The sequence below is a fragment of the Lissotriton helveticus genome, chromosome 9 (genome assembly GCF_964261635.1).
Source record: "Lissotriton helveticus chromosome 9, aLisHel1.1, whole genome shotgun sequence".
Classification (NCBI taxonomy): domain Eukaryota; kingdom Metazoa; phylum Chordata; class Amphibia; order Caudata; family Salamandridae; genus Lissotriton; species Lissotriton helveticus.
The window spans coordinates 243,778,659-243,801,165 of NC_136070.1; the positions used below are offsets into that span (position 1 = coordinate 243,778,659).

General features: G+C 47.3%; 1 protein-coding gene across 1 annotated transcript in view; it reads right to left on the bottom strand.

Moving 5' to 3' along the window:
• Positions 1–22,507, bottom strand: part of STYX (serine/threonine/tyrosine interacting protein) — a 432,400-nt gene that overhangs the window by 188,688 nt on the left and 221,205 nt on the right. Inside the window, exon 4 of the mRNA XM_078659834.1 lies at positions 12,421–12,518. Within this exon, the coding sequence (XP_078515960.1) occupies positions 12,421–12,518 (98 nt within the window). The remainder of the gene's footprint in view (positions 1–12,420; positions 12,519–22,507) is intronic.

Here is a 22,507-nt window from a genome sequence, read left to right on the forward strand (position 1 = left end):
GACGTAATAACCCCACAGGTTTAGAATGGCTGGTTTTACTTTGTGCACAGACAGCACAATTCTTTACGTAGTCTTTGACATCTTTTCGTAATGAGGGCCACCAAAAGGAGCGTTCAATACCGGCAATGGTCTTATACTCCCCCAGATGGCCTCCCAATGGAGAATCATGGAACCAAGACAAGATTTGTTCCTGGAGCGTTCTCAGAGGGACGTATAGAGCTTGATAATGATACAACAGATCCTCCTTGGTACTTCTGTGGACAGGATCTTCTTGTATCCAAGAAGCGGTATCAATCCCAGACACAGCGACTCTTACGTCTTCTAGGAAGTCTTGTGTCATTACAAACGCCAGCGTCGACTCCGGAAAAGCAGAGGGAGAAAGGATAGTAGGAGGAACTGTATCAAGTTCCTGAGAAGGTTCCATGAGGTCGACCCTGCGGGATAGAGCATCAGCCTTGCCGTTTTGGGGTCCGGGTCTGAATTTGATGATAAAATCATAATCCGAGAAAAAGAGTGACCACCTCAATTGTCTTGGTGTTAATGCTCTTGCAGTTTTGAGAAATAAAAGGTTTCTGTGATCTGTATACATCTCAACCGTATGAAGAGCTCCCAACAAGTAATGCCTCCATTCTTCACATGCTCGTTTAATAGCCAACAATTCTTTGTCTGTGATAGAGTAGTTCACCTCACATGGCGTAAGTTTTCTGGAATAGAAAGCCACCGGATGTAGTTGTCCCGTATCTGGATGTCGTTGGGACAAGACCCCTCCCAACGTGTACTGTGAGGCGTCTGTCTCCACCACAAACGGCAAATTGGGATCTGGATGACGCAGAATGGGTGCTTGGGTGAAACGTGTTTTCAATGTTTCAAAAGCTTGATTCGCCTCTGGAGTCCAGCCGAACCGCATGTTCTTTCTCAACAATCTTGATATAGGAGTGATGATGCGAGAAAAGTCTTTAATGAATCGCCTGTAATAATTAGCAAACCCCAGGAAACTTTGCACAAACTTGACATGTTAGGGGCTTTCCACTGGGTTATAGCTTCTACTTTACTCATGTCCATCTGGAATCCCTGGGCATTGATGACATATCCCAGAAAAGCCACTTCGGTGACATGAAACAGGCATTTGTCTAATTTGGCAAAGAGGGAATGTACACGAAGGCGATCCAGGACCGTTTTGACATGGCAAACGTGTTCTTGTGGATTGCGGGAATAGACCAGGATATCATAGATATATACGATGCAGATGGTTTCCAGGAGTCCTCGTAGTACTTCATCCATGAAGTACTGGAAGGCAGCAGGAACGTTGCATAGCCCGAAAGGCGTCACTTGGTATTCATATAAACCAAACTTTGTACGAAAGGCGGTTTTCCACTCATCACCTGGTTTTACTCGGACCAGGTGATAAGCTCCTCGAAGGTCCAGTTTGGTGAACACATGAGCCCCTCGAAGATGATCCAAAAGCACTGGTATAAGGGGCAAAGGGTATCTATTTTTTACAGTCACCTTATTTATAGACCTATAGTCTATACACGTTCGGAGTTCGTCACAATCCTTCTTCGAAATAAAGAAGAGCGGAGATGAAGCAGGGGAAGTGGAGTGACAAATAAACCCCGAGGCAAGATTTTCCTCCAAATATGTTTTCAAGTAACGTGTTTCAGGCTCTGTGAGGGCGTACACTCGACTGCAGGGAATATCCGCCCCTGGAACAAGATCAATACAACAATCGTAAGGTCTGTGAGGTGGTAACTGGGTTGCTTTTCGTTTGTCGAAGACATCCTGATAATCCAAGTACGTTCCAGGAAGAGCGGTGGCACAGCAGTACATTCCTTTTGTACATTCCTGGGCAAGAAGAGTCGCCTGTGTTTCGTTGGTTTCTTTGGTGGCATATGGAGGGTTGCAATGTTCTCTGCAGTATAGGGATGTTAAAGATACTGAACGTTCTGACCATTTAACGACTGGATCATGTAAGGTTAACCAGGGCATACCAAGAATCAGGCGAAACTGGGGAGCATCAATAATATCAAATTGTATGGTTTCATAATGATTCGCACCGATAAACATAGTCAGAGGTACAGTGTGAAACCTAACAGGTCCAGACGTCAATGCCTTTCCATCCACTGCTTTCACCATTTCTGGAATTCTTTTCTTCTCATAGGGAACGCCCATCCTCCATGCATACTGTTAATCGATGAAATTCCCTGTGGCCCCAGAGTCCAATAAAGCAGACACTGTAAGGGACGTGTCCTCAGTAATTCTCAAAGAAACGTTAATGTTCATGTGAGCCACTGAAGTTTGCATGGTATTGGCAAGGTACAAAGGGATCTTTTCTTCCTCTTCGAAACCCAAGACGGAGACCCCGTCCGGACTTGGGCTCTTCAGTTTTCCGACTCCTGTGTTACTGCGACTTGTCTTCGGGGGCCCATACTAGGGTTCGACGTTTTCCCCCTAGCTCGACATTCTCTAATTAAATGGGCACTTTTCCCACAGTAGTGACACAACTTTTGTAGGCGTCTTTTCTCTCTTTCTTCAAGGGTCAGAGGGCCCCGAACTCCCCCAATCTGCATGGGCTCTACTCCTGTCCCATGTTTGGAATAGTCCTCTGGAGGAGGACGAGGCTTTGGAAAATAGGAACGTGTTTCCCCTCGATTTTTGTCTCCTTTTCTATCTTGTACTCTGTGGTCAAGCTGTACAGCAAGATCGATCATCTCTTCACATGTTTTGGGCAATTGAACCACTTGTGAGAGAACGTCCTTTAACTCCCCACGTAATCCTTGGTAGAACAAAGTGGTTAGTTTCTCGGGAGGCCATTCTGTTTCCACGACTAGCCGATTAAAGGTGGTAATATATGTCAACAAGTCCTGTGACCCTTGACGAAGAGTAATCAATTCACGGTCGAGGGACAGCATATGTGTTTTCCGGTCGAACAGTTTCCTCATCTCAATACAGAAATCTTGGAAGTTGTGTAGGACTGGGTCATTCCTTTCCATCAAAGGTATAGTCCAACTTGCAGCATTGCCCCCCATATATGACATCATGAACGAAGTTTTTGATGCATCATCCACGAAAATGGTAGGTTTGCAAAGGAAATGGAGCCTACACTGGTTTAGAAATGTTTCAAATTTCTTGGTGTCCCCATAGAAACGCTCAGGAGGTGCTAAGGGTATACCAGGGTTCTGAATAACATGGACTGTGGGAACAGGACCTAGAGAGGAGGGACTGGTGGGCTGAGGAGTAAAGAACCCACCCCCCATAGATGCCCCATCCGGGGCTTGAGAGGGAGGGGGAAGCGTTCCTTCTCCGATATAACTCTTCCCTTTCCTGACAATGCCAGCCACCTCACGTCTAAGTGAACCCACTTCATTTCTTAGGTCATGGTTCTCCTGTCGTGTGGCATGCACTTCCTGCTGGAGAGCAGATAAACTCTCCAACAACGAAGCCAACACAGTATTCGTATCCATCGCTCGGGCTGAAGGAAATCGTGGGCTTGTCAATCTGTCACGATGTCAATGGCTATATACCACTAACCTCTGAGAGATGTCAGCAGGGACGATGGATAGACGATAAGCCCCCCTCCTCTCCAGAACGCACAACACACAGTGTAAAACAAACACAACTATGTATTTATGCCCCCTGGGGAAAAGGGAAGTGGATAAAATAATAAAGGCTGTTCCAGAGAGGCTTCTGAACGTATATTCGGTATGTCGTCCACCCACACTCACGCAGGTCTCTAAGAACCCCCAGTAGTACTGCAGATAAAGAAAGAACAAGAAACCATTAGTTAGGGACCCATCAACTCACATGAATTAAAGAATCAAACATTCAGTTATAAAAATACTAACTACTGTGGAGGACTAGAGCTCAAGAAAGTCTCTCTCGTGAATCAATCCAAGTAGCAGCAAAATAATCCGTGTGGTTATCGAACGACCTCCTCAAAATCAGCAAGGATAAATATCAGGAGTCCAAAATCAGCAAGGGAATCCCATAAAGGCAAAATCAGCAAGGGAAAAAACAAAGAAAGGCAAAATCAGCAAGGGGCCTCTTCATACAGCACGTACCGGTACCGGCACGTCAGGGTCCATGAAATAGTATCCCACAAGAAAGTACTCCAGTGACGGAGACGACAACGCGCTCCTGCGCGGGTCTCACAAACGTCACAGAATAGCGAGACAGCCCGTCTTAAAATGCGGGGACTCGCAAACACAACTGGACGTAGAAATAAGTCTCTGCAACTGCAGCACACAAAAAAGGCTGTTCCGGTCGAGGCCGGTGAAACAGAATCAAAGTACCTGAATACTACTCAGGGGAACAGGAGATGGCTCCGTCGCTTACTCAAACGGGATCCGGATTGACAAGCCCAGAGCAGCGACCTCGGAAGCGCTTTGTAGACACGGCGCTTCCGAGGCTGTTCGCACTGCGCCTCTGGGACCTGTAGTTCCACATGCGCCAGGCTCCCTCTGGTGGCGGTTTACGGATGCGGCTTCGTCTGATATACATCACACATGCTGTAGTTCCCCTTCCTTTCCTGGCACCCCACAGAATCGCTACAGCACCACATTTGGCGATCATATCGTCCCAAAATTGCTAATGCATTGGCAGCCCTTACAAGGATGCTGGACATGGAGGAAAACCTCTTTCCCACATTATCTAGATAACTACCCTCCTTATCCGGTGGTGTGGTAAGGGGCGCCAACGGATTCTTTGACTTCTTTTGGGCCGCCTGAGAGATAACTGAGTCCGGCTTCGGTTGACCAACCAGGCAAGCAGGACCATCCTCTGGAGCCTTGTATTTCTTCTCCAGTCGCCGGAGAACAGGGATGACAGTAGCTGGAGACTGCATTACCTTTATCCCCTCACTCCATATATGTTCCACAATCGGGATTGAACGGACAGACTTTCTGTAAGGCTTCTTAAAATCGTAAAGGAAATATTCAGATTGTACAGTCGGAATGGGAAGATCAAATTGTTTGGAAGCGTTTCCATCAGATTATGGAAACCTCTGATGTCCGCTGGAGGGGAACCTATAGGATCCGGTGATGGTGAAGCAGGATCAGGGATAACTTAATCGTCACACTCCTTATCTGGATTCAGGACCTGGTCGATGTTCTGGTCATCATCATGTACTGTGACGACATTTTGGTTATGTTCAATTGGCTCCGGCTCCGTAGGTTGAGATAGTTGAGGAGCTACCGTGTCAGAAGAATATGTTGGAGGTCGCGGAGAAGGCACCTGTATTGATTATTGTTCAGAGGATTGTGATGGAAATCTCCTCTTATAATCCAACAACATGACATGAAGCTCACTAATAAGTGAAGAGGGCATGGCCACCATACCCTGCTGCAACTGTTCTTGAGGTCTAGCTTGTGGCAGTTATTGCTGCTGGTCAATATAATAGTCTTCAGAGTCTAAGTCCTGGTATTTTACTTGTAGTAGGGATGGACTGTATGCATCCCCATAAGGACCCTCATCCTCATCTGAAAATTCCTCATCCAGAAGAAGTGCCGGAGGTAATGGTGTCACTCGCCGAGGAGATGTCATTTCTAGAGTAATTTGGTGTATTTTTATTGAGAATTGCACTTTCTGTATCGTCGACGAGATAGTCGACAAGGTCGTCGGAGGAGGAATCGTCGATGAAGAGTGAATCGTCGACGACGATGATATGATAGTCGATGGTAACGTTGACGAGCTCGTCGTCAGTACCATTGTGGATGTCGACATCGTCGTAGTCGACGTCGTCTTAGTCATCGACACCATCGTTGCAGTCCTCCTCGTCGACGTAGTCATCCTCATCCACGACATTGTAACTGGTACCTGTAGCGTCGACGATGTCATCGAAGTCGTCGTTGGCGAAGCTCTCTTCAACGCGCCGGTCGACTGAGCTGAAATCGACGTCATGTGAATTTTAAATGCCGTCGTCGACATACCGGATGTTGTCGCCGTCGAGGGACGGATTTTCCTGTCAGATTTTCCTTCTTGAGGCACCGAAGCTGGGTTTTTTAACAGCTTTGGCTTGTCAGATGGTCAAGGTGAAACAGAAGGACCAAGACTTGCCTTCTGAGTTGAAAGTACCTCAGGAACTAGTCCCTCCCTCTCCTTTACACCTCGGTGAGGAGATTTTATGGGACTGGGCCTGTCAGACCTATCAGAGGTCTTTTGTAAGGCATTAGCAGGGGGGTCAGCTGAAGTTGAAGGGGAACACCTACCCCTCTTTCTATACCTCCTTGAAGATGTTGCTGAGGAGGTATCATCACTGTCACCGGATATTTCTTCCTTTCGTGACTTCAGCTTCTGCAACCAGGTCAGTAAACATCCTTCGCAGTCTCTCAGGGTCTTGGAAGAGAACGTCCGACAAATCTTACAGTCAGTGACCTTGTGGTCAGGGTACAAGCAATAAATGCAGTCATTATGCTTGTCCTCCACATAAAGCCTCTTCTAAGAACAAGTAGCACAGGCTTTAAATAAAGCTTTCTTCTCCTTGTCTGACATCCTGAAGAGAACTGTAGAGAAAAACAGATAAAATCCAAAGTTGAAGAGAAATCTGAGCAGAGCTCAGTGGAGACTCCCTTAGCACACCGTGCGGTAGAAAATCTAAGCTCTGAGGCGCTCTCAGGAAGGTTCTATGGGGTGAGGCTAATCTGATTGGTCGTTACATGTTTTTTTTTTTTTTTTTTACAAAAATAGGTGGATATGCTACAAAATGAGATGAGGCCTAGGTCCTTCTTTCACTTTTGTACCTACTACTATGTTATTTTTTATTTACTGAGGCTCCCATTCCGACGACGGGGAATGATACAAGCTATGGGAATCTATGAAAGTTCCAATACTGGAGTAATCTTAAGATCTGTGGGGATGGGCCACTTCTAGATGGTTTGAACTCCTAGGATCAGAGTGCTGGATCTTGTTCCTCCCTGATTGTTCAGATAATGCCTGGTTGTTGTGATGTCCATCTGATCAAGATGATCGCCTATTTTGAACGACCAGAGGAAAGCCTTCATGGCTAGGTGTACTGCCCTCAGTTCCAGAAGGTTGATGTGGTTAGACCAGGAGTCTCCAACCTTTTGTGTAGTCAGAGCTACTTCTGGCCAGTGAAAATCGCCGTGAGCTACTGAACCCGAAGCAACTCGCGCATTTTTCCGAGAGACCCCCCCACGCCCAGTTTCATTGACTTTAAGCCTAATTTCATCAGAACACATACTGTGGTTTGAACAAAATACCCGAGACAGGCCTGACTTAAGAGTTCCATAGAACACCTAAAGGCCACTCGTTTTTCCCTTGTTTTTTTTACCCCTTTTGCCTTCTGTTCTACTCGTTCTTCCCTCGTTTTTTGGGCCTCTCTGCCCTCTGTTCCACTCGTTTTTTGGTGCCTTTCTGCCCTCTGTACCACTCGTTTTTCCCTAGTTTTTTGTGCCCTTCTGCCCTCTGTTCCACTCATTTTTCGTTCGTTTTTTGTGCACTTCAGCCCTCTGTTCCACTCGTTTTTTGGGCCTTTCTGCCCTCTGTTCCACTCGTTTTTTGGGCCTTTCTGCACTCTGTTCCACTCGTTTTGCTTTGTTTTTTGTGCCCTTCTGCCCTCTGTTCCACTCGTTTTTTGTGCCTTTCTGCCCTCTGTTCCACCAGCGCTCTCTGACGCCTTGTCAGCCATCCATCACACGGGATCCCTAATTCCACCATTGAGCTTACCTGCGGTGGAAGGCACGTCTCCTGGCGTTGGAAGGCACATCTCCTGGCTGCTTCTGGCGGTGGAAGTCACGTCTCCTACTGCTCCGCGCTGGCACCCGTCGCACAATGGCAGACAGTGCGATGCCAGTGCGTTTTCAGTACACGATGACGTCACAAGAGTCAGACTCTCACGAGAGGAGTCTGCAGCTCCAGGAGAGGAGCGTCGTCCTCTTCGCCCGCCCCCACCCCAGCTTAGCTCCAATCCGAGCGGCTGGTTTGGGTGAGGGCGGGCAAATGGAGCCAGAAAGGCTAATAGCCCAAAATACCACCAAATACTACTGAAGGGCTACACAAGCTACTCCGGGGGTCTCTGCGAGCTACCGGTAGCTCGCGATCGACCGGTTGGAGACCCCGGGGTTAGACTGTTCCCTCAAAGACTGCAGGCCTTGAATCTGAAGATGACCCATATGAGCAACCCCAACCTGTCAAGGAGGTATCCATCACTATTGTTTGGGCAAGAATATATTAGTGGCACCGACATTTGAGCGATTGTTTCGCATGAGTAGTCAGAAACACTCTGTCTTTCCATCTTACCGAGGTTTGATCTCCCAGGCACTGTTGGAGAAAAGATGTGCATACAGGACTATGAAGATGCACAACACCATTGAACTAGGAGAGAAGAGACTTGTCTCACTGTTGGATGGGATGTTTTCTTCAGATTGTGAAATTTCTGATGGATAATGGTCTCTCCTCCGAAGGACACACTCTTGTGTGTAGTAGGTGTAGAACTGCAGCCAGGTAATGCAGTGATTGAATTGGTGTTGAGATGGACTTGTCGTGATTCAAGTGCAGACCTAGTCGATTGAGAGTTATGACGATTAGGTTATAATGCTGGCTTGCTTGCTCATAGGAAGATGGCTCAGTGAGCCAGTTGTCAAGATATGGATAGTTTAAAATCCTCATTTTCCCGAGGTGGGCTGCTACAACCGCATGCAACTGGAAAAAGTTCACGGTGCAGACTAGTCTGAAAGGAAGGACCTTGTATTGATAGTGATCTTTATCTACAATGAACTTCAGGAAGTGCCGATGTTTTTTAACGAATGTGAAAATAGGTGTCTTGCAGGTCAATTGAACATAGTTAGTTCCCTTGATGAAGTTGAGGGTAGAGCTGACGAGGAGCCAACATCCTGAAATTTTCTTTGCAAACTCAGTCAAAATACTTTTATTCGGCGATGTGCCATAAAAACATGCAGGTCAATAAAACATTGTTAAGAACAAACCAAGCTGATTCAAGGGTTAAACTACAGAGTAAAATACAATCTAAAGTAGAAGTGTGCCGGATATGCCCAGGCGTGAGTCCCGGGCTCACTGTCACTGGATTCAAGCTGGCCTGGCTGATGAAGGGTGATGCCCCGAAACTGGTCCAACGATGCTGGTTTCCGATCCAGGGAGGACCTGGGTTGGCAGTTCCAGCTGGACTGTTCCCATGAGACACAGGGTCAAGACCGATTTGCTTATGGCTGGGTCTAAACTGGGGTGGCATGGTGAGCAAAGGAACAATAGATTTAACCCACATCTATTGACTGGGGGTAAATGTCTGATTTGCTCTGTATTCCGTCCATCATCGGTGTATCTTTTGCTTCAGTATAATTCCAGCAGATGGCTATGTTACCTTTCTTAGTGAACCTTAGTTGCCTACCGGCCGTATATCGACATTCTACAGCACAGTTGATCGTTTAGTAATTAGAATTACTGTAGACATGTCACTGTCGTGCGCTATAGGGACAATATGTTGCTTATGAAAATATACCGTAAAATTAAGTTGCATATATACGTTGCGATTGTGAGCACTCTAATAGTATAAAATGAAGTTGGAAATATAAGTCGTGAGCGCTCTGATGGGAGATGCATTGTCGTATCGCTATAATGCCGCACAGAGCTATTGTTTCATAACTTTCAGCCATGCAGTAGGGCTGAAAGTTAAGGGGAAAGCATAAATATTGGCAATATACCTGTTTTTAAGGCTGCAAAAATGTAACATGCCTGTCACCTACGTTTCCTGGCCTTTCTGAAGTAAGGCGAAGTAGATGTGACTTTGAAAGAATTGCTACAGGATCCCCGCAGGTGGGTGGGACTACTAAGTGCTTATGATCATCAATGGAGATTACCTGAGAGAGAAGTAAATGTTGATACAGGTTTTTAATTCCACACCCAGTGTATCTCTTAATACCGCAGCCACTCAAATGACTAGAAGTTGAAGCTTCATTTTCACAGCTGCTAACTGACATGGTCTCTGCTGTTCGGCTATACTTTCTGCAGTTGGTCATGCTCGCCTTCCTTATTTTAACAATATGAAAGAAACCCCCTTAGTTCTTGTTCACAACAGAGACCTTAACTTGTCTCATATTCTCATATTGCAGTACAACCGGCCTCATTTTTGCTGTTTTTAAAAGCAGGCTAGTTACGGAGTTAAAACAAGGCCCAGATTTACCACCCAGAAGACAATCCTGTAGGCTGGGCTATGCCTAATGGGACCACTGGGTAGTTGTGGAAGTCCCAAAAAGCACAATTACCATATGAAATACAAAGTAACATCAACTGCTATCTTGTAGGAACAATGTCAAACAACAAATACAAATATAACACAGCATTTGTATCAGATTATCAGTTTGATTATTTCTATATATCCCACTCATATGTGAAATTTTTTGAGTTTCATCGTTGAAGATAATCCATCCACAACAGTCACCTCAATATGTATACGTTTTCCTACACTCTTTGGAGAAAGCAAAGTACCTCCTGACAGCTGCTTGTGCAGTGTGAAACCCTTGTTTACACTTTGGCAATTCAATTTTAGCTGCCATTCTCCATTACAGCAATAACTCAAATCAATGCTGTTTTCACATTATGGCGTTCCTCTTAGCTACAAAGAGTAAATTCAACTGCTTTTCAATGATTATGAAGGAACTACATTGAGGTTCCTAATGAAGCCGCAATTAAATATAAAATCTGAAGTCTCATGAATGACTCTAAGGGGCTCATTAGGATGGCGGACGGACTTGCGTCCGTCCGCCACCCTAGAGGAGGAGGGACCGTCCGCAGGGGCAGCGGCGGTCCCTCCGTGCTAATTAGGATGTGACCGCCACCCTGGCGGTCACATCCTGTATTTTTATCATTGCGACGGGTGCTGCTTGAAGCAGCACCCGCCGCAATGTTAAAAAAGTAAGTTGTGCATTTGCATGCAGAAAGCGGCAGGCACCTCGCGGTGCCTGCCGCTTTGTGCAGGCAAATGCAGGGGGGTACCATAGGTACCCCCCATGTGCACCCCCCACCCCCCCTTCACCCCTGGGGGCCCGCAACGGGCCCCCAAACACAAATCCGTATGCCTTTACACGGCGGAAATGCCGCCGTGTAAAGGCATCTTTCCGCTGTCATCCTAATATGGCTGGCGGTTTCTGATAGACACCGCCAGCCATGTTAATGCTTTTCCGCCGCGGGCACAATCCGCCCGCGGCGGAAAGACGGCGGACAGATAGGAAGACCCACCAGCCATCCTAATATGGCGGTGGGTCTTGCAGGGCTCCCCGGCGGATTTCCCGCATCCTCCGGGCCGGCGGTGGCTTCCGCCGGCCCGGTGGATGCGGGAAATCCGCCATCATAATCGGCCCTTAAATGTGGTTAATGCAAGAACAAGAGTCATCTACTGACCGTGCTCATGTAGACTTCAGAGTGATCTACCAAACGCAAAGTCAAACAGAAGGACTGCATTGGTTTGTCTTGCAACCAGAATTTGACACAATTATCAATTTGCTTGAAAGTTGGTAAGGACCCATGCTAATGATTTCCAAAATTGTGTTTTTCACAACACAGACTTTGTGGTTTCTGGTTAGCTGTCTGTTCTGGGACCAGATTCAACAACAGCATGTGGGTTTTGTTATAAAACAAAAAGGATATCTGCTACATGCGTCTAACCTACTGCATACCCATCATGAACGCATGTTTTTTGAGAACCTTACAAGACAACAAAAAATAATGAGTTACATCAGTAGATAACACACACAAGAACCAGGAGAGACTAGGAGACACCCATGGAGGAGGCAAATCAATAAAATCTGCAACTGGAAACTGTTTCCATGTTGCGAAGGTTGGAACATATTTTCTAATCTCAGAGTATTCAAGTCAGATGGAAGGGGTGTGAAGGAAAGGTAGGATAATTAAATGGGAAACTCTATAATAATAAGTAGAAATATATTTTACCATGTCTTCCTAGGTGCACGGAATAGCATTGTTGGCACTCACCAGCTAGCGATTGAATGATATGCCATTTACTCATTTCATTTCAGAATACAAAATGCAGAAACTTGCTAGGTATTTAGGACCAAGAGGAACGTGGAATCAAGTATCCTACACATTTGCTTCCCCAAAAATAATAGGTTGAATATTCTTAGCTTAAGATGTGTGAATAACGTGATGACTACTTACAAGATACTTCAATAAAGTAACTGGTCGTTACCATTGTCAGTTTCCAGTGCCTTTTGGGTGCACATGGGTTTGTAGTGATCATAAGTGGGTCACAGTTCTCTTATGAAAGTTTGTCCTGTGCAAATTACCTATAATATGTGTAAGCCTAAATTCAGATTCAGAACATGAAATACTACTTTGTGTGTTATTGGATCCAAGGGGAGGAAATCAGTGGGCGATGCTCCCAGTAATTTTTTGCAACCTCCAGTATTTATACACTACTACCATACATGATCTTACCTAAATAACTGTTGAAAATTTGGTTTAATAAAATTGGCTTCAATATTTTGTCTTATGCATACTATATGGGTTATTCCACATTTCTGAAGCACCGGCAGCTGTAAAAAAAAAATAAAAGATTACACATTAGAAATGTAGTTACTTTAGGAGCACAACAGTTGTAAAACTGATAATATACATTTTAATCTTTGATGTCATGTTTTGGAACTCATCTAGAACTGTCACTTGAAAATTTGGGGGCTGAGTATGGTACAACATTCATTTCCTGTCTTGTCCTAGATATGATGCACATAGTTTTAGCGTTACCTATGCAACAACGGCCTGTGGCCTAATGGGAACAAAAAGGTAGCTGATGATCAGATGCCGTACCATGGAAGGCAGGAAGGAAAGCAGCTTAAATAATACACAATGACCAAGGAAACCGAAGTGTGGCACTGCATGATCCATTAGACCTTCAGTATCAACAAAAGATGTAATGAATTCAAAGTACTTCAGGTTGAGCATCACAGTGATCTTCTTTGAACTTATAAATGTAATAATAGTCACATTCGAATAATTTCCCACAACTTGTGTGAAGCGCGGAACAATTCACCCACAGACTATTGCCAAAAAGTCAAGAAATGAACATGTTCAATGTAAGCCCGTTAAAACCCAGCTTTCCAGAAAAGTTCACTTTTTAACCAACAATCCATACAAAACGACCTTAATCTCCATGGCTGATACAGCTAGAGAAGAGGGATGGTCTTTTATCAATTCTATGAAGATCAATAGGAAGCAGAACCAGGACAAAGTAAGTAACCGTTTTTCTACATATTAGATCTTCATTGATATTATAAACCTAATAACAGATTTAAAAGCAAATCCCTACAACCTGCGACTCGACCATGAGAAATAAATGCCATAATTTCTACAATGCTACCAAAGGGATCTATAGAATAAAAAAAAAACATAAAATCATCATGGTAATAATTTTTGGTGTCTTATAAATGAGTGAACAGATTTCCAAATCGATGCTTTTCGAAGTTGGCCAACTGAATGTTCCCTAACCAGGACTTGGTAGCTAATTTCTCTCTAGACTAATGGGTTTTTGTCTTTATAGGCAGTTTTTTTGTGACAATTGGCAACAAAAACAAATACAAGAGCCAATGCAATAAAAGATGAACTGTTTCGAGATAGCTTTCCAGTCCTTACTAGAACAAAATTAAGACTGTGAAGTAGACTTCCTAATTGATTTGGGCTGATTTAGATAAACACTGAACTCTTCTGACAGTTAACAAGTACAGAGAAGGTTCTGTCGATAAGATGGGTTGCTGAAAAATACACACAAGGTGATTCTCTGGTTGATATGATATTCAGCAACCACCTTTAGAAGAAAGAATGGGTGAGTTCTCATAACTACTGTATGAAACGTAGAAAGTTGTATTGGGCTATACGTTTGAGAGTGAGCCTGTAGTTATGATACCATATGGGAGCACTGTTTCCCAAGTTAGATGCAGCAATGAAGCTTTGTGAACGGGTTTAAAATGAGGATCAGCTAATTTGGACAGCACTACATTTAGCTCCCAAGGAGGTGAAGGTGCCTTTATAGATGACCTTTCTTCATGACTTTGAGGAAGTATTTCACTACAGGAAGAGTGAAACAGGAGGTTTAATTTAAGCCTTTTCTATACTCTGTTACACAGCCTGAGACTGCCTGTTTTTTTCTATCAGGTATTTCCTTGGTGGGCTGGAGCTTTTGAAGGCCAGTAATTTTGGGCAGGGGCCACTGCAGGCAACTCTGTCACCTTCTCCAGATTTCCCAGGTATTTGCAGCAGGTGTGGCTTCAGGAGAGGACTGAACATTTTACCATGGCTGCTTTTGGTAACCAGTTCAGCGCTGCTGTTACAACTGCATGGTAAACATTGATCGAGGAGAACTGAGGTGTAGCCAGATACAATAAATATAATAAATGTGTTTGTGCTTCTTACGGTTAACGTTAACCTGCTGGTGCCGGTCAGGCCGTGCTCATGCCTGTGTAGGAGGAGGACAACGTGATGTGATGGCAGTTTAAGAGTTGCAGTGGGGTGCCGGACTAGGTCATCCAGGTGCCACAGGATTGTGAGGTATGAGCAGTGAGTGGAAGCATCCTAGCATACCAGTGGTGTCACCGCCGTGACCGCACTCTCCTTCCAGTTTTCCTCGGTCACCTCAGACCATGTTGCATTATGTGTTGCCTCCGCCAAGTGTGGGTCGCCACGCAACTCTGTCCTTTTTTCCTTCATTTCATGATTAACAAGAAAATTGCCCACATCCCCTGCTAACATTCAGAGCAGATTCATGCTTCAGGGCAGTGGCAGCTCAAGCAGGTGGCTCACTCCATATGGTTTTCAAGTCACCCTGGGTGGGGTACAGCCAGGGGTCGTGGGTGAAGCGGGGAGCCGTGTTTTTGGTGTAGGCTGTGGTTGGTCCCAGGCAGAGGAGACATCAGCTATCAATCAATGGAACATGGTACTGCTTTAGCTGTCCAGACACCAGACAGGTCCCTCTCTGAAAAAGGCAATCAAGCACTCAACCTAAATACTAAGATATTATGGAAGATCGTGGATTTCTGTACTTCTGTTCTGTCAACAGAAAACACCAAAACACTCCAGTTCAGCTCTGAAAAGTAAGCTTTAATCCACGAGTATTTTCAAGTTGATAATAATAACAAGGATAAGGTGGTCACTCTCAGTTGGGACTAGTCAACAATCCCAATGAGTCTGGATGTCACCACAACTACTTCACTCACTCCAGTCACGCCAACTCCAATCCCGGCCTCTCTGAATGCCCAGATAGTTGCTGTACCTGTCCCAGCAACCACAATCACTTCAATCACTTCAATTCCTGAAGATGCGCAATCACAAACAACGAACTAACTCCAACTCAATGTATGGCCTTGACTTTTCACCTGTAGAGACAGGAATGGAGGAGCACCTCTCTGATTTCTCATCAGAACATAATTCTATTACCAGTTCGCTGGATTGATATGCACTTTTAGACAAGTTGCCTGGTTTAAGGACACCGCCATCAAATGTTAATTTATCAAGTCTACCTCTCTACAATGAAAACAACACAAAATTTCCAAATTACTCACGCCACTGTTTTACCCCATGTTACCAGCTATGGGGATGGTAACCTCAACCTTAGAAAAAAAAATCAAATACTATGGGGGAACCAGTCTTCCACCCTGGTTAATCAAACTGCACAGCTAACAAACAATAGGAAAGACTTGGCATTGTTACTGGATTCAAATAATCTCCCCTTAAAATGCAATAATCAATCTGCAACATGGAAAGTTATCTACTTGCGATCCTATCTCATAACAATAACATCGTGGATTTGCTTCAACTCTTATAAATCTTGTTAATCGAACACTATGGCTCAAAAGCTTTCTACATCACCTAGTGATCCTTTAACATCCAGTGACTATCAGAATGGTTTAAATTTTGGGCTTAGAATCAAATAACTTGAAACCACATACAAATACTTCAAAAAAGCCACCAATAGATCTTTCTATAGTGATTGAACCCTCTTCTGGGGGATAACCTCAATTTCTATATTGCCAGATCAACCTACAGAGTCCTCATCAGGGGACGTTCAATGGTACATCAGTAAAAGATACTATAAAGCTCGGTGGCTTGAGGCGTCATGATGGCGGTCCCCTCTGTCATCCGCCGATATCAGCTACCATCCAATTTCAGCATCTACCTGCGGTGACTCCCCGTACAGCCTGCTATCCCCTGTCTTCCTTTGGGAGCTGCTCGGTGCCTCTGCTGCTCCCGCTGAGCACCTCTCAGGATTGCTGCCTTACGAAAAGAAATTATTGAAGATAAGGCTCTAGTTAATGCAAAAGAGGCTTTGGAAAGGCTTGAGAAAACCATCAGGGAATTCAACATCTATATGATTCGACATCTATACTCAAGGGACCAAGCTTGATAAAGTAGCTAGGGATATAAAGGTGTATGAAAAAAAGCCACATATCCCTATCTCCAAGAGGGGTATTATACTAGAGACCAGAGAGGTGGTTGGTCGAGCCGTGGACGTGGTGGTTACCAGAGATATAATACCTTCTCTGGTTCATCAGTTGGGAGCGGCTCGGACAGCGAATCTGAACGCCCTGGGACAAGTACCAGTTCAGTTAATAGCAATCAAGCCCAGAACTATCAGGGACAAGAGCCTCCCCCTCCTTTTTTAGGCGAGGACCAATGGTGAGGGTGCACGAGGCAGGACCCGCCCCTGGGGGAGACCCACGGGAAACAGAGGCACGAACTGGAACCAAGGACGAGGCAGGGGCAAGAGACCAATCCAATTCCAGCAGGACTCCCATGGAGAGATCCAGACGAGACGCCAGCACTACAGATGGTAACACATACTCCGGAGAATCCTATCATCAATTTGTCGGACTATGTGCTATCTCCAGAGGAACAGAGTGTCTTGTCAAAAGGATTATCGTTTGTCCCCACCTCTATGCCGAATGAATTCGATTTAAAAATGGAACTGCAACATTTCTTTAGGAAGATACGTTTGAAACACTTCTTCCATAAGGTACCATACAATCCCTCTTTTTCCGCTAGTGGCTTGAGACCCCCATCCAAATTTAATCCCCCGGCACATCTGGTGGACCACAGAATCTTGACATTTGAACAGATTGTGATTAGGGATGTTGATCAGACGCTTAGGGAGAGACAATATGTCCCCTATAACATAAGCAAACAAGAAAAAACAGCTCTACAAACACTCAGAAATAATTCGACTATTGTCATCAAGCCCGCCGATAAGGGCGGGGCCATCGTTGTTCAGAATACTGAAAAATATAAGGCAGAGATTTTCTCCCAGCTAGAGGTTGAAGGGAACTATAGTTTGTTGAGAAAGGATCCAACGAAAGACATCAGCCATAACATCAAAGAGATAACCAGTCAAGCACTTGTAGATGGCGTGATCACAAAACATGAATTTGATTTTCTAAACAATATATACCCTCGTACACCTACAATATACACTTTACCGAAAGTGCATAAACGCCTGATATATCCTCCAGGGAGACCCATTATTTCTGGATGTGGCTCCTTGCTCGAGCCACTTTGTAAATACATCGATGTGTTTTTAAAACCCATAGCCACTTCTACTCCTACCTACCTGCGAGACACTACAGCTACCATACAGTTAGTGGAGGGACGACCATATGATCCGAATACATCTTTACTGGTAACTATGGACATCACTGCCCTGTATACCAATATCCCTCAGCAGGCAGCGTTAGACTGTATTGAAACAGTTCTTAACCGTAGACCAGCTCCACACAGGGTCCCTACTGACTTCATTATTCAACTCTTGAGGGTAGCCATGACCCAAAATTTCTTTGTCTTTCAGGGGAACTTTTATGTTCAAACAAAAGGGGTGGCAATGGGGGCTAGCTTTGCCCCAAACTTGGCGATTATTTTCATGAGTGAATATGAGCACAACTATGTTCTGAACAATATCAATCCCTACTTTGTTCACATCTCGATGTGGGCTAGGTACATCGATGATGTGCTTTTGATTTGGCAGGGTAGCAAAGACATTCTGTCTGAATTTTATGAATGGCTTAACTGTTGTATGACTGACATCCAATTTACAATGCAGTCTGATAACATGACGATAAACTTTTTGGACATTCAGATTAAGGCAGAGTCTGATACGTTGTTCACGAGTCTTTATAGAAAAAGTAGTGAACGGAACACGCTCCTAAGGTACTCAAGCCATCACCCCCGCAACCTCAGAGACAATTTACCTTTTGGTCAATTTCTGAGGTTGCGGAGGAATTGTACCAAAAAAAGAGGACTTTTTTGATGAGGCGGCTCTGCTTATTGCCAGATTGAGTGAACGCGGATACCCAATGCGCCTGCTGAAAAAGGCACGGAAACGTGCGTGGAATAACCACCGAGAGAACCTTCTAACGATTTCAGAGAAAGCCCCTAAGGAAGAAAGATTGGTATGTGTTACCACCTTCAACACTAAAAGTAACGTTATCAAGAAGGTGATCAATCGGTAAAGGAAGCAGTGGGTGGTCTAGAAGCACCTCTACATGCATTTCGCAAAGGGAGAAACATCAGAGACCACTTAATAAAGTCTCTCTTACCGACACCGACGAAGGTGACCCAAACTACATTATGGGATTTGCCCCCTGTATCGGGCCATAAGAGATGTGGTACATGTAAGGCGTGTGGACTCACGAAGGAATGCACCACATTTACCTATAACAACCGAACTTTTGACCTGAAGGAACACAGTAACTGTAACTCGAGAGGGGTGATTTATGCGATCTACCCCTGTGGCCTCCTATATGTGGGGCAGACGATCCAAAGGGTCAAATGCCGTATCCTTCAACACACCAGTAGGATACGTTGTAAGACAGTAGGTGCCCCTTTAGTTGAGCATTTTACGACTTTGCAACATGAGACAACTAGTTTTCAATGGTGGGTGATCGAAAAGGTTATGGTCAATCCGAGGGGTGGCAATTTCAGACAGACACTTAGCCTTAGAGAATGTAAATGGATACACCTTTTGGATACGGTTAAGAATGGCCTGAATGGGGGCGTGGCCAAGACGGCGAACATGGCGGACGTAGCCTAACCGAGCTCCGTCCCGCCAGCCGCATATCCTGCCTGCATCCTACGTCGCCCCGACTGCACTGCGCCCAAAAACCTGGTGGCAGACGGCGGATCTGACGGCGACGCCTCGGCAGTGACTCCGGTGTCCCGGCGGTCTGCAGCTGGGGAGATACAGCCGCCGGGAGTCCTGACGGCGAAGGGGCCTGCCTCCGCACCACGGCCGGGACCTCGATTTTGGGCTGATCCGCCCGGAAGTGTGTGGCAGCCGGGGCGCGCCGGCCGGAAGGTGACGCTCCAGTGAAAGTACAGTGGCGGAGAGGCGGCCGGGACTGATCGAGCCCCGCTGCCGCCTGGACACTTGCTGCGGTGGCGGCAACACCAGCTGGGGAGGACGAAGTCGGCGCCCGTTCTCCAGCGGAGGTGGGGTAAGGAGAGGAGACTGGGTGTAAGGCCTAGTGGGGGAGGGGACGCCCTGGGACTGTGCCTGGCCCCATTCGGCGGCGGGATCGGGCCGCGGGGCTCTGAGACACTGGAACGCTATGGGGGTGGCGGCCCTGCCGACCCCCTACTCGTCCCCCCCTCCCCCCTCCATATTCGGACTGCGACCCTGCTGGACTCTTCCTGGGGGCTGGATTACTGCTACACCCCTGCTCGGTGGCCGCCTCGGGCCGCGGTGGGGGGGAAGTGACCTGGACAGACCCCCGCAGTCTACTGGCACGATCCTGGGCATACAAGCGGCCCCCCAAATTGCTTTGATACTACAACCGAGAGGTGGGGCACGGGTGTTGGGCTGATTGCTGCGGGCCCGCAGCGGAGTGAACGGTCCTGATACCGCGTGGCACCATCCCCAGCCACTGCACGTATAGCGCCTTGCGGGAGCTCCACGGGGGTGCGCTCCATCTCCAAAGGTTCACGGCGGTCAGGGAGACGTTCATTATCAGAGGCCGTGCACGAAGTGAGGAGCACATTGGACTGCTGGTCCCTCGTGGTCGAAACCATCACTCTATCCGAGCCATGACGAGAGGGGGCAACAGCGGCAATGCTTCAAAGCAGGGCCCAATGGACAAGTTTGCAGGACCCAGTGGGAATGCCGGAGCATCTGGGGGTCCCCAAAGCGCGGGACCCGACAACGCGGCGCTGATGGCGGCGATCACGCAGTCGAGGGACATGTTGGACGCGAAGATCGGGGCGGTCGGAGCCGACGTGACCTTGCTCCGGCAGGACCTACGCAATGCGGTGGCCCGCATCACCGAAACGGAATCCAGGATCACGGAGGTCGAGGATGATGTGGCCGTCCTCAAGAAGAAAGTTGCCGCCATGGAGGGGATTCAGAAGGGACTTGCGCTGCGGGTGGAAGATGCGGAAGGGAGAGCCAGAAGGAACAACCTGCGCTTCGTTGGCTTCCCGGAGGACTGTGAGAAAGGAAATATGGAGGCCTTCCTGACCCAATGGCTTGAGGGATGGCTCCCCCCAGACACCCTGTTGCGCTGTTTTGTGGTAGAGCGGGCGCACCGAGCACTCCTTCCAAAACCACCTCTTGGCGCTCGCCCCCGCTCGGTGATTGCCAAATTGCTCAACTACCACGACAGGGACGTTATCCTGCGACAGGCCCGCGCCCAGGACCCTCTCATGTTTGAGAACCACAAAATCCTTGTGTTCCCGGACTACACAAAGCTGGTCCAACAGCAGAGGCAGTCGTTCACCGCGGCAAAAGCACGTTTACGTGAGCTCAAAATTCCCTATGCTCTACTCTTCCCGGCCCGCCTCCGCGTGGTCATCCAGTCCCGCACCCAGTTCTTCAACTCTCCGGAGGAAGTATTTGAATGGACGGACGAGACTGTGCGTGTCAAGGTGAACACCCCCCCAGGCGGAACTCGGACTCGTCGACCACCGGGAGACCTCCGAAACCACCCAGAAGGTCACGCAGCAGAAGCAACTGGAGGGCGCGCTCCCAGAAACGCCCTCCTCCCCGCGACGAGTCGGCCGAGGCTCCGGAGGAGACAGACTCTTCCCCATCGAAATCCTGACGCCCTTCTCTTCACACTGACTCCGGCGATGGATCTACAGGACTATTGAGGTGCTTGGCTGTATAGTATAGGCCAGGCGGTGCTCTCGGACATGCCACTCATTGATGGACTACACAATTTCATACTCATGGGTGGACAGTGGGTCGGGTGACGCCTCTCCAAGGGCGGGCCTACTCCCGGAGTTCGTTCCCACGTGTTAAGTGGGAGGTTGTTAGATACCTTGTGGGTAGTTGGGTGGGATCCATTGGTGTAGTGGGTCTTGGATCTCCCGTTGGAGGTCTGTGATTGCCTGCACCGCGACAGGTACTTCAATGTTTCTGAGGTATGGGGTGGGGGGTTGGAGAGGGGGTCGTTGGTACAGTTTGGGGCAGGGGAAGGGGTGCAGGGGGGGGAACCGTGGTTTTGGGAGTTCGGGAAACATGGGGGGGGGGGGAGTTGGATCTAGCTCTAGCACGGTGTTTGCGGGAACCTGGGGGCGATTGCATAGGTGCGTGTGGTCTTGGTGGCCCGATACTCTAGAGATTTGGGTGATTGATGGCGGCTGATGTACAGGGTGCGAGCCCCCCGCATGCTACGATACGCGTCCTAAGTTGGAACGTGAGAGGTATGCTTGACAAAATCAAACGTAGTGCGGTTCTGCGATTGGGGAAGACTGAAAAAGCGGATGTATTGTTACTTCAAGAGACGCACCTCATGGGTACAAAAGTTCTTAGTCTGCGGAGGTATCGCTATGACCAAGTGTTTCATGCTGGGTTCACGAGAGGGTCCAGGGGAGTTGCGATCCTGATACACCGCAGGGTCCCTTACACACATGATACACAGTGGCTGGATGTGCATGGACGGTACGTGTTTGTTAAGGGGAAGCTGGGCGGTGAGCCTGTGGTCTTTGGCAGTGTGTATGCTCCACCCCCACTACAAGACGCTCTGATTGAACGACTGTTTGATATCTGGACTGGCATCCCGCTTGTGTTGACGATTGTGGGTGGAGACTGGAACGACGTGATGGACGGGAGGCTGGATCGCTGTAGACCCGGGGGAGGCCAGTTGACAGATGCCACTACACGCCTGAGTAGGATGGTGCAGGGGATGGGGTGGATTGACACCTGGCGACACTACCATGCGCGTATCCGCGAATATACCTTTGTATCTGCAGTCCACAAATCCTTCTCCCGTCTGGACTACCTGTTTATCCCACAGCCCTGGATAGGGAGGGTTGTTTCTACCTCCATACTTCCTAGGGGTCTGTCGGACCACTCCCCGACCGCGCTGACGTTGAGTCTGGGTGCGCGGCGGCAGCCGTTTCGTTGGCGACTCTCCACGTGGCACCTGCAGCGCGACGACTACCGATCACACATGAGGGAGGCGATAGCACATTACTGGATAGAGAATGAGGACCCGAGCATTGATGCCGTGACCTTGTGGGAGGCCCTGAAACCTGTGCTCCGGGGTGT